Consider the following 13,283-nt stretch of genomic DNA (forward strand, 5'->3'; position numbering starts at 1 on the left):
GTTTTCATTGAACGTTTTTTTTACCGAGGATGAGTAAGATGAACTTTCAACATGACTTTCAGCACTTTCTATCATTTCAGGGGTTAACTTTTTGCAAATTGTTTTAAAAATTGGACAGTAGAACAATATCATCAAAATCATCAATACATTGGAGCTTTCTCTTTTCCAGTAGAACAATTTATGTAGCATATTGTATTGGTGATTCAGAAACAAACTCCGAAATTAATTTGAATCCTAATTCAATGAATCTTGCTACATAGATTTAATTATTCCATGCATGATGCATAGTCTTCCAATATTTTATCGAAAGAAAAAGACTGAAAGAAAAGAATGGTTATGTACCGAAGTATATCTCTTGCATATAATTGAATCTTGGGGAAGTTTGTATTATAATAATTTTGGTGAAAAATGTTATGCTTTATTGGAACTATATTTGGCCCTAAAAGATGATTTTCTATGCCCTGTATTCCGGTTGCTTCTTCCTCTTCTTCATATTCAGTATGTGCCATTCTTTTTTTCTGTTCGATACGTGAATGGTGGGAATGAATGAAGAGTGGTATATCATGTTGAGGCAACCCCCCTCCCCCCCCCCGACCCCCAATACCCCAACCCCTTTTCATTAACAATCTCTCTCTCTCTCTCTCTCTCTCCAATTTTGTTACACGACACTAGCATGTCTCTCTTTTTCTCATGTGCAAAACAACAGCAGGTTTGTTTTGGACTGTGTAGTCGAGTTAAAATACTAATAAAAATTGGAACACTTGTTTCTACTGGATTTTTGAGCTGTGCTTACTTCTATAGTATAAAATTGGAACTTTATATAAACTGTTTCCTTTAAAGTGTAGATGAAAGACCAATTATTTAGCCATAATAAAGCTAAATTAAACTAAAAATTTATATAAAAATCATGAATTAAGACTAAAAAGATTTATAGGATAAATTTCATTCATTACAGCCTTCTGGTCATTACTTTTTCTTTTACACAACTCGTGAATTAGATAGTCTAAGTTAAACCGGGCGAGTTCTTTCCCTTAAATGAGTTTTTTTTTTTTGTTTAATGTTAATATTTCTTATTCATTACTTGAGCCCAGCTTACCAACAAAAAAAGAAAAAGGAATTATGTGGACATAGAGCTGAAGAATGGTTATACAATTATATTCACGAATAATAATGTGGACTAATAGGATCAATAATTATGTCTCTATAATAATAAATTCATTAACCCCACGTCCCCAATTCAATTTATTTTTTATTATGCAAATGTGTGGTGGCCAGGATTGGTGGTCTAATTCTTCTTCACAAGCAACCTCGTTTGATTGGAGTTGCATGCAATGACGACCACAGAAAGTGATAGAGTCTTAATCATGATTTGCAAAGTCAAATCCCTTGAGAGCCATGCGTCCATTTCATATTCTTCTATGAGAGCCTTGTTGGTGATGTAATCATGGAAATTAAATCAAATAGTGATTTTGAGGTCGCCTTATGCATAAAATCATGGTGATGACCCAAGCTAGGTTGTGCACCAGCCGCTAGCAAAGATGGATATTTAACAAAGTTTTGTGATGCTGCTCTCCCATTTCTTAACAAGGATAGTATATTTTTATAAGGAGATCACATTTACTCTTAGGTAGTGGTTGTTTGGATACTTGGAAATGTAAAGATTTTCAATGCGAGATATAAAACCATATCTATCTGTGGCTCTTGTGTTAACTACTCTATGGTTCGGGACTTTAGCATGTCTATTGATAGAGATTAATTATTTCTTTCCAGATGTGTTGGCATTCCCTTTTTTTCTTTTAATTATCCGAGTGGAAAGAAATTCTGTGTGTATGAAAAAGTTATTCCCCTCTTGCTTCAGAAAAGAAAAAGAAAGAAAAAATGAAAGTGGATTGAATCTAGACTAGGTTCGGGTTACAATAAATAGGGGGACGGAGTCCCAATCCTATCAAAATAGGAACCGGAAGCATAAGGAAGGATATGATCCATGCATATTGATAGAAAAATCAAACTTTTTTTATTCTTATCAAATGTTCTCGATTCACCAACAATTATTATTATTATTATTTTTTTCATTATTACTCCTGAAAAACAAATAAAAGAGAGGTTACAAATATTTTATTCTATTCTTATCTATCTTATTTTATTCTTCTTGCTTTTTTTTTTATTCTATTTGTATTCTTGCTCGTTCTTTTTATTTCTGACGTATTTCAAATTCAAACCAAAGAGCTACAATTAGTTAGATGATATAATCATTAGAGTTACAAATTGCTCATTTAATTTTTCAGTAGAGACAGTACGTTTATGGTGTTTGGATCAAAATTTTGGGACTAAAAAGTATTTCCATCCGTAATTATTTTCCTCATTTCAAGCCAAAAATAAAGAAATTTGTATCCTTGTCTTTATCTTTCGAAATTGATTTCCAGCGAGCTTTCTCTGGTATGGAGACATCCACTTTATAAAATACAATTCATGCTGCAAAAGCACCACCACGAAGAGAGAGAAACTATCACAAATATTTGTTTTAAAGTGATGAAGTATCTTAAAATTTTAGAGACGGAAGCCTTTTATAATTCTAGAGAGAAAACTATCATAAAATTTATAGAGAGAAATTATCTCAAAGTTTTTATAGATAGAAACTCTTTCTAATTTTAAATTTTACAGACAAAAAATATTTTAAAATTTTAAAAAGATAAACTGTATCAAATTTTAGAGAGAGAAGTATAAAAAATTGTTCTAGGGAGAGAAACTATATCAAAAAATTTTAAGAGAGAAAATATTTTAAAATTTTAGAGAGAGAAACTATATCAAATTTTAAGTTTTAGAGAGAGAAATTACTTGAAAATTTTTAGAGAGAAACTATCTCAAATTTTTTTAGATAGAGAAACTTTCTCAATCTTTAACTTTTATAAAGAGAAAGTACCTGAATACTTGAAAATTTTTAGAGAGAAACTATCTCAAATTTTTTTAGAGAGAGAAACTTTCTCAAACTTTAAGTTTTTATAAAGAGAAAGTACCTGAAAGTTCTTAGAGAGAAAAATTATCTCAAATTTTAAGTTTTATAGAGAGAAAGTACCTGAAATTTTGAGATAGATAAACTATTTCAAAATTTTTATCGAGAAAAACTATTCCAACTTTTAAGTTTTGGAAAGAAAATATTTGAGAATATTTAGAGAGAAACTATTTCAAATTTTAAGTTTTAGAGAGAGAATGTATATTAAAATTTTAGATACATAAACTATATCAAGTTTTAGAAAGAGAGTAACTATCTTAAATTTTAAGTTTTAGATAGAGAAAGTACTTGAAAGTTTTTAGAGAGAGAAAATATTTCAATTTTTTTAGAGGAAACTATATCAAAATGTTTAAAGAGAAATTATCTCAAATTGTTAGTTTTAGATAGAGAAAGTATTTGAAGAATTTTAGAGAGTGAAATTGTCTCTAAATTTTACAGAGAGAAACTATATCAAATTTTAGAGAGAGAAATTACTTGAAATTTTAATAGAGAAATTATTTCAAAATTTTTAGAGAAAGAAACTGTCTCAAATTTAATGAAAAAAATGACATTATAATAAGTAATACAATGAAAAATATTTAATAAAAAATAAAAAGGAAAAACAACCATGAAAATGTTATACATCTATGTACCATCCAAATAACCAAAATCTATTTTATAAGAAATACTTTTCTTGAAATACATTTAAAAAAAAATAAATTTTTCTAAGTAATATTTTCCATGGATCCAAACGGCCCTTTAGTCATCGAATGAAATGTGGCCACTTGAGTTGTGCCATAAAATTCGATAAATTTTTTTTGATCCAATGGGATGCTCCAAACCACTTAATTTCGGCTACTAAATTGTATATTTCCCTCTTCGTACTGAAGGTGACGTCTTATTGCATGCTTCCCTTTTTAATATGCGACATCTTGAGTAAATGGGATTATTTGCTTATTAGTCATGGTATTTACAACTTTTTCTGGTATTTTCAAAGTTTGAGTCCCATGATCTACCTAAAATCTAAAAAGAAATAGTATTAACTAAAAAGAAAATTTATGTAAATATCCATTTTAGTTTCCGTTATTACTAAAATATCGAATATTTTTTCGTTATTACTGATATATTTGTTTTGTGGATTTCATAACAATTTTTTTTAAAAAGACAAAACTACCCACTTTCGGTTTTTGAAAAACCAAAATTTTAAATTTTCTGTTTTTCCAAGAACCGAAAATTTTTCTCTCTTGTTGGTCCTCAACCGTATCTTTTTTTTTTTGTTAATAAAAGAGATGCCACTTTCCGTTGCCCAAAAGCTCCCAAAAACACAAATAAGCTTGTTCTTGTTCAACAAATTAAAACATTGTGTCCAAGGTCTTCTCCTCAAACCAAACTATTTCGGGTCTATGCTACTAAATTTTGTTTATCACTTTTTAGGTGTCTTATTTATTCTGCTGAAGATTGGGTTGGATGGGTTGCACACGAAACGCCGTGAGAACTTGCTGATGATAATCCCTTCCCTTTCTGTTGGTTTTGATACCTGCGCTCCGCTTCCTCACCACCATCAATATGATGCATTATGCACTTCAGTTGTTTGTTCTAATCTTCAAGAATCCTTTCGTTGTTCTTTAGCATCTGAGTGCTGGTGTGAATTTTTATTGGAGCTTTTGGGCAATATAAAGTGACATCTCTTCTAATAGCAAAAAAAAAAAAAAAAGAGAATACGTAGAGTACCCACAAGAGAGAAAAAATTTCAGTTCTTGAAAAATTGAAAATTTAAATTTTTTTGGTTTTTTTAAGAGGCAAAATTGACCTGTTTTTTAAAAATAAAAAATGGATAGTTTCATCTTTCCTAAAAAATTATTATGAAGTCCAAAAAAAACGGACATATTAGTAACAACAGAAAGTATTTGGTATTTTGATAATAACGAAAACTAAAACATATATTTATGTAGTGATAATGTAAGTTTTTTAAGCAGTGACAGTTCTACAAGCAAGGGCACAAATCATGAAAGTCTTGCAAGCTCGTAGGATGTAGGATGCATACACCTTAAAACTATCGATAATACCCTTTTTGTTTTTGCCTGAGCTCGAGCATGTGTTTTGAGAATGCCTCTTTTGAAGGTTCTTTTGAGGAGGCATTCAACGATGTGATTTGAGCATGTGTTTTGATAATGCCTTTTTGAAGGTCCTTTTGAAGAGGCATTCAATGACGTGATTTGAAAATGCCTCTTCAGGAGACCCTTTTGAAGAGGCATTCTAAAAATTTGTTATGCAAAAGAAAGAGGCCCTATGTATAGATGGACCACCATTCCGGATTAGGTTTTTGTTTCTTTAAGGTTTATCATAGCATCTAGATGTTCTATATGAAAAAAAAATTGAAAAATATGAAATTCTTTGACAAATAAAGGGCATGAGTTTAGAAACCAATTCAAAACAAATTTGGTAACCCCCCGGTAGAGTTATTGGGCTCTAATAGTTCTTTTGAGAACCCGTCCAACCCCGTTACTGGACGAAACTTGGGATATTAAAGCTATTTTTATTGTGAGTGTAATATCCATAAGGGATACCATGGTGTTGTTGATTATTCGGGTAGAAATGATATCTCGAAGGACTATTAATGGTTTAGCACAATACTCACTCCCCTTCATCTATTTTCCCGTCTTTTTTATGTTCAGTACAGTAAGACATTTCTGTGTAGTGATTTGAAATCTCATGTGTAGAAAATGCTGAAGCAGGGGCTATCTGATGATATCTGGGAGACAGAAAACTATTACCCCTTCTTTCATATTAAAAGGTACGAATAACCGGCGCACCTATGTACTGTTTTTTACGACCTTTTTTCAGTCCTGGCAACCTAATGAGGTAAGATGCTCCACCGTCAGTCTTGTGACGTATTCCAACTGACATTGTGCTCCTCTTTGGCTGGTTTCAGCTGTACAAGAACATGGATGATCTACTCAAGCAATGCCTCTGTGCAAAACTGGATGCACTAACATAGCTGTATCTTGGTAGGGTGAGAAATGGGCCCCTTGGCTCAGTCAGTCACAACTTGGAATGGGCTTAAGATATAGGCCCCCAGACCCCGTAGGCCCAGTTGCAACCCCTAAACACCAGGACACATTCTCTTCTCTAAATCTTAATATCTCCCATCTCACTAAAACCATTCTCCTAGCTGGGCTTATCCATGCATGCCTTATGCTGCCTTAAGCATAATAGCACATGAAAGCTTGACTTTGTCATCACAATAAAAAGATGAAAATATCCTCTTGAAGGATAAATAGTAAAGGCCTACTTTTTGTAAACCCTTAAAGATCATTCCACCATTGTCACAATCGTAGGGCCACCTATGTGATGAAGCTTCTCAGCCATAGAATCTTAAAAAGATGAGAACCTTTACAATCTTGCCTAACAAATGATAGCATTTCGAGTAACACGGTCAAGATGATATCTCTCAAGCTGCATTTGCCCCTTTCACGGTAGTGTCCTAGCTTCACAAAACAAAACTGCATTATGCGTCGCCATCTCCCATCCGTTGCCATTGTTTGAAGCAAGCGGCGTTTCATACTATGTATGACTATTGGTACATGCATACTCCCTTTCCTCTCTGTTTTTTGTTTCTATGTGGATGTTAATGGAAATTTCATTGATAGGAAAACGTGTGACAATAGGAAGTAACAGTAAAAGCAAAAGAATGTAAAGGGAGAGAAGGGGGAAGGAGAAGAAAAGGGGGAGAAAAAGATTAAGAGGAAGCTAGCCTAGCAAGACAATCAGCGTCTCCATTCTTTTTCTATTGATATTACACAATGAAAGTCTATTGTCAGGTAGTCAATTGAGGATTGGTGCACCATTTGATGACATTGTCAGAGTCACCCTCGATAATGATGCACTTGTGAACCTCCTGAAGCTTGAGAACTCCTTTTAACTTCTCTCAGTTCAGCCTCATTGATGCCACAAAAGTTGAGCTGACCGTAAAGATGATTTCCGGAAGAGTGCTCTTGAGAATGCCTCCAAATGCAGCTGCTTGTACTTATGGTCTAACACCATCATCAAAGTTCACTTGAGCCAGCCTAGTGGGGGGTGTCCTCTGAGAAGATTTGACAGCTTTCTTAGGTCGAATGAGAAGTAGGTCAGCAAAATGGGAAGAAAATAATTCTTTTAAGTAGGTCAGCAAAGTCAGAGAATTCTTTGGGGTAACTCTTAAAATTCAGGGAAGCATGAGCCCACTGAACTACCCATCTCATAATCCCGTGGGAATATTTGCAAAGTCATGGGAATTCCCCTCAAAGATCCTGGAATTACGCTCTTTCCAAAGCGACAACAACAAGGCAGCAACCAATATGTACCAAAGATGAATGCCTTTCCCCGAAAATGGAGGATTTAAGGATAACTGTAAAGAACTACTGGATGTTTTCAGGCATAATCCAATGCCAGTTAGAGATACTAGCAACCCAGTTCCAAAAGGGGACAATAGATGACTACCCATCTTGTTTGCAAAAGAAGAAAACATTTGCCACTATTTTCCCCCTCTTCCTCAACGGATCCACTCTAAGAATCTGGTTTTGTTCCAGAACCCATAGAAAGGCCCTAACTCTTCTAGGTGCTTTAATGGCCCAAACTTTAGTATTCCAGTTGATAGTTTCAGAGACTCTATCATTGCTAACCTCTTGATATAGGAACTTGAAGTAGCCGCAAGGAGTAAGTTCCCCAATTAAAGAATCTTGTCTGCCACGGAAGTAGACAAACATGGGTTCAATGACTTTCAATAATTGTGACTACCTCTCATAGATGGTGCCTCTTTAATTAAAAGGTGGTGGGAGAAAAGAGCACCAAAACGGATACAATCAAACAATTTTGCCAGTTGTAAGTTCCCATAATTTCTCAGCATGCTATGGTTTGACGTGCAACAAAAGCTAATCCCCCGTGTAAAAGCATCGAGACTCCGTCAGTCCAATGTCAGCAGACCGACTGTTCATCCATCTTGAAGATGGATGTAAAAAAAAGGGTGCTCTCACAAAGTACCAAAACGAACGGTCAAGAATTTTTCTTCAAAATATGTCATTTACTATTTTAAAATTCAATAAATTTTTTTTTTTTTTTTCGTATATGAATGATCTTTGTGTTGGAGATTACATATACCTATCGTATTAAATTCAAAATCTATCGCAAAACTAGATAATAGAGAGGACACATCTACGTATGAGTTGGCCGACTCATATAAACCGTGTCCTTCACGTAAACAACGTATTGATAGCAACTTCCTTCATATTGAGAATTTTCAAGGATCTCCAGTCTCAGCCTACTGAAATGTTTTCATTCGAAGGCCAACTCTCCTATTCACTTTAATAAAAAACTCAGAAACCCCCTTAATGTCCATTATATAACCAATTCAATGAAAAAACTTGCAAATTTAAACTCCTTAAGCAACAGTACCTGCTAATGCAATTGATGCAAAATGTGATTTTGACTAAAAAGACAGATGGAAGTCGCATTCCTCCGAAACCCTAAATAAAGGCCAAATTGAATGTTTTAGTAGGAATTAGAAAACAACCATCGAAACCTGAAGTTGACACATACAGTAGCGCAATAAAATAACATAGAGCAGCTCAATTCTATGTCTAAAAGTACATCTATGAAACTGATGTTCCGAAGACTTCATCCATCCTCAGTAAGAAATAACATCGAGCAGGTGCATACCATGTCTTGAGTTATAACAACCAAATTACATCTACAAAACCAGCCCAAATTCCATGTCTAAAAGTACAAATATGAAACTGATGTTCCGAATACTTTATCCAACCTCAGAAAGAAATAAAATGGAGCATGTCCATCCCATGTCTAGAGTTATAACTATTAAATTACATCTACAAAACTGTAAATGAACAACATGTCGTACAAAACATTAACTTTCCAGAGTATAACCATTGGAACTGAAACCAATATGCTCGCACAATAAAATAACATTTAGCAGCTCGACTCCATGTCTTAAATTACAACAACATAACCGTCATGTGCAATTTATCCAACCCCAAAAAGAAACGATATAGGGCAGCAATATTCTATGTCATAAATTATAACTATTAGATTACAACTACAAAGGAAAATTGCAGACAGGGCAACACAAACTTATCTGCTCCAGAGTTGGACAAAAACAAACTTTTTTTTTTGAAAGTTACGTAGGAATGGAACTTGAGACGTTAGGCTATGAAAACGCAGCCTCTACCGTCTTGACCCAAGCCCGGTTCTTATTGAAACTATTACATATTTCTTTTTCATAACAAAAAGAATAGCAATATTCAAAGGAGAAATAACTAGCAAGATTTAGTGAAAATCCAAAACCCCAGTAACTGTGATCGGTTGGTCGAGATCAATACGCGTGGCACGACCCTCAGAGACCAATTTAGGCAGCGTATTGGCATCCTTCGCTGCAGCTCCTGTGCCAGTCCACACTGTCAGATGTGGCCATTCATTCTTTGAACAGATAGTCTCACCCTCAACTGACCCGATATGAGCTTCAAAGGCTGCCAACTTATCTGAGAATAAGAATGCGGTGAGATCTGCAGACACTTTCTTATTATGATATTCCCCATAACTTGCAACGGCTGTGACTCCATGACTCTTCTTGTGAGCAAGAGTCACATGAGCTCTCTTCAGAGTGTCCTCCATGTTCTTGTCCTTGAGAAACTCCTTGGCTTTCACATATTTATCGGCCATCTAAGATAATCAGAAAGAACACCTATTTAGATAATGAACTCCTTGGCTCACATATATACATGGTGTTTTTTTTTTCTCTGAGCTTTAGTTGATAGGCACAAGTGATACAAACTATGGTAGGTGTGGGAATTGCATGTAAGGTCCCTCAAAAAAGAAACTTAAACATTTTTCATATACTTGCTGCTAAAGATAGAGTTTACCTTGTCTAATACGCATCTGATTTGCTCTACAGGTAGAGTAACAGCAGCATAAACAATAGTCCCAAACTTTCTTTTCTCAGTAGCAGGTGTCGTGTATTCACCTTTTGCAACAGCTCTTAATTGCTCCACTACTCTCTGGACCGCATAATCAAATGGGACCTGCAACAAATTATTGTTTACATTATGTCTAAGCGCTAACAGGAAGTTATTAAGCTTGGAACCCTGTGTGCAAGCTACACATGGATTAGTAGAAATACACATGAATGTGCAGGTTCACAGAGCAGTCGTAGGTGTGATCGTGCAAATTGAAAAAAATAAATCATCACACGTCAAAGGAAAGAGTTCCCAGGAACCAGAAAACCGAATGCTGACACAGTTGTAAAGCAACAAACCAAAGGGATGACACAAATGTAAAGCAACAAATCAAAGGGTTGATGGACACATATATTTGCAACCCATTGACAAACACAAATGTGCAAACTTCGAATGACTGCATCATAACAAGTGCCGATCAAGGTATACAAACACATGCCAATAGAGTGTTCTCTTTACAGGCCTGGCTGCCTGCTATTGTGGTAATTATCTACTGAAGAAGTTTGCAGTTTGCCAGTTCTTCTGAAATAATAAATCAATGTGCATGATTGAATATGATCTGAAAGAGGAAAATATCCAGTGCAATTAACTCCTCGACCGTACCTCCTTCCTTCCCCTCAACTCCAGCTCTTTCTCTGCCTTCAGCTCAGGGTCACCCCCCTTGGTGGACTCAAATTTCATCAACCAGATAGACAACGCCCAGGGCAACATCCCAATCCTCACAGTAATAGGTCTCAAGTTTGACGGCTTGCCAGAGGCCATTGAAACATTCTTCAAATTGAATGTGCAGACCAGGTTTGAAGTAAGCAGCAAGGGTAAACGTGAACTTTCAAACCTTCGTTTCCAGGTCAATTACGACTCCGGTACTCCTTCCTCATCTGGTGCCCCTCCTCAAGAGGTATCCTCGGGGTTCAGAACCCACAGGTGCTTGTCCAAATGATTCTCTGCCTCCCAGCCCCCCCAATGAAGCTCACAACATGGAACATCAGGGGGTCTGGGAGACCCCTCAAAAAACCAGCTTGGTTCACACCTTTTTCTCTAAACATTGCCCATCAATCCTCACTCTCATCGAAACTAAGCAAACTTCCCCACCCTGGCCCAAGTCCGATAGGCTTGGGGCTGCAAGCATTGCCAATGGGTGGCCCTCAATGCCGCTGGCGCCTCCAGTGGAATATAGGTCATTTGGGACCCTTCTTTTCATGCATTAGTCACCCTGTACATTGCCTCATCCACTGTAACCATCACCCTCTCTAGAATTTCTGATGGGCTCCGGTGGAAATTCACGGCAATCTATGGCCCTAACTCGAACTCAGCACAGACTCTCCTTTGGAATGATCTAGATACAGTTGCTGCCCTTCCCCGTACCTAGTGGTGCATAGGTGATGATTTTAATGTCACAAGGTGGTCCTTTGAAAGGAACTCATCTTCAAGGACCTCCCCAGCCATGATAGACTTCTCAGATGTCATCTCTAGAAATGACCTTATCGACATCCCTCTCCTAGGAGCAGTTTACACATGGTCCAATCACTCTTCTGCTCCGTCCAAATTGGATTGGTACCTCATCAGTCACGAATGGCATATCCCTGGCACCCACTCCTTAGCCATACCAAGCCTACCTTAGATCACAAGCGTATCCTCCTCAATACTCACCCAGCCTCGGTTGGACCCAGTCCTTTTCGCTTCGAGCTAGCTTGGCTCGAGGAGCAAGGCATAGCCTCCCGCATCTCCTCTTGGTGAGCCTCGTTCTCCAATAGAGTCCACAAATTTGTAGGTCATTGCTTTCAGAGGAAACTTCAGCTCCTCAGAACTTCCTCAAATCATGGTGTAGGCAGCTTCCTGGGAACTTTCATGCCCATAAAGAGTATTACCTTACACCCATCAACTTTTGGGACCTTACCGGAGAATCTCGCAACTCAGCCAGCAAGAAATCCTACTTCAGTCACAACTTAAACTAGACTACCATAATTCCGTAAGAAACGAAGATACATTCTGTGCCCAAAGATCTAAGATCAAATGGCTCAAATGTGAGGATCTTCATACGGCCTTCTTCCACAAAATAGCAAATTGCAGTAGGAGAGATAATACCATCTCTCTGCTTCTCGCCGATGAAGTTATCCACGACCAACCTCCTCATATTGAAAAAGCCATCATTGATTACTTCGCTTCACTCTTCAGAGCACCCATTAAACCCACCCCTAAGATGGCTGACCTCTCTTTCCAAATCATTCCCCTTGACTGTGCCCTCTGGTTGGAACGCTCATTCTCCGAAAGCGAAATTCTCACTGCCACAGTTCACCTTGGCCACAACGGAGCACTTGGCCCAGACGGCTATCCCATAGCCCTCTTCAAGGATATTGGGGAACCCCTTCACCCCAATATCATTGCCTTTTCCATAGCATGAATGCATTGCCCTCATTCCTAAATTAGAGGGGGCAGAAGAAGTCAAGGACTTCAGACCCATTAGCCTCATGAACAACTCCTACAAAATCTTAGCCAAAGTTCTGGCTTCTAGACTAAAGGAGGTGTTGGGATGAGTAATCTCTACCCAGCAAGGGGCTTTTGTGAAGGACCGCCGAATCTTGGATAATGCCCATGCACTTGTAGCCCATGAGTGCATTCGCTCTAGAGCCAAATCCAAGATTCAGGGCATCCTAATCAAATTCCATTGGGAAAAAGCCTATGATTATGTGCACTGAGAGGTCCTAGATGAAACGCTTCTCCGGATGCGCTTAGGGCTCGTTGGCGGAAATGGATCAAAGGGTGCATCTCTAACCCAATTTTCTCAGTTCTCATTAACGACACACCCAAGGGCTTCTTTCTGTCTTCTAGGGGCCTTAGACAAGAGGAACCCCTGTCCCCATTCCTTTTTGCCATTGTTGCAAAGGTCTTCAGCAGGTCTTTGGCAAGGTTGTATCAAGATGACCTCTTGGAGGGCTTTAGGTGCTTTAATGGAGGCCCGGTTATCTCCCATCTCCAGTATGTCATTTTTTGTGGGGCCTCCGACCAGTACGTGGATTCACTTCTCTTTTTCAAGGGTTTTAAATTGGCCACCAGACTTAGGGTTAACATGGCCAAATCGAGAATGATATGCATCTTCATGGATCCCTCAGCCACTCAAGTTTTTGCTGATAGATGGGGCTGTGCAGTGGACAATCTCCCCTCCACCTATCTGGGCTTCCTACTCTACCATGGCAAACCCAAACTCAGGCAATAGGGGCATATTGTCGACAAATTTGATTGGACCTTGTCCCTAGCGGGTAGAACAACCCTCATCAAGGCCACCCTTTCCA

General features: G+C 37.3%; 1 protein-coding gene across 3 annotated transcripts in view; it reads right to left on the minus strand.

Moving 5' to 3' along the window:
* Positions 1–9,030: 9,030 nt before the first annotated feature.
* The window catches only part of RNL (RNAligase), a 134,838-nt gene continuing 130,585 nt past the window's right edge, over positions 9,031–13,283 (minus strand). For all 3 annotated transcript variants that reach the window (XR_016061392.1, XM_006843213.4, XM_088874615.1), the window contains 2 exons: positions 9,901–10,059; positions 9,031–9,700 (listed from right to left, as the gene is read on the minus strand). Coding sequence is in view for 2 of the 3 variants with exons in the window: in XM_006843213.4 (XP_006843276.3) it covers positions 9,308–9,700; positions 9,901–10,059 (552 nt within the window). In the remaining variant the exon portion in view is untranslated. The remainder of the gene's footprint in view (positions 9,701–9,900; positions 10,060–13,283) is intronic.

Source organism: Amborella trichopoda, chromosome 8 (assembly GCF_054954075.1).
Source record: "Amborella trichopoda isolate Santa Cruz 75 chromosome 8, AtrichopodaSantaCruz75HAP2 v2.0, whole genome shotgun sequence".
Classification (NCBI taxonomy): Eukaryota; Viridiplantae; Streptophyta; class Magnoliopsida; order Amborellales; family Amborellaceae; genus Amborella; species Amborella trichopoda.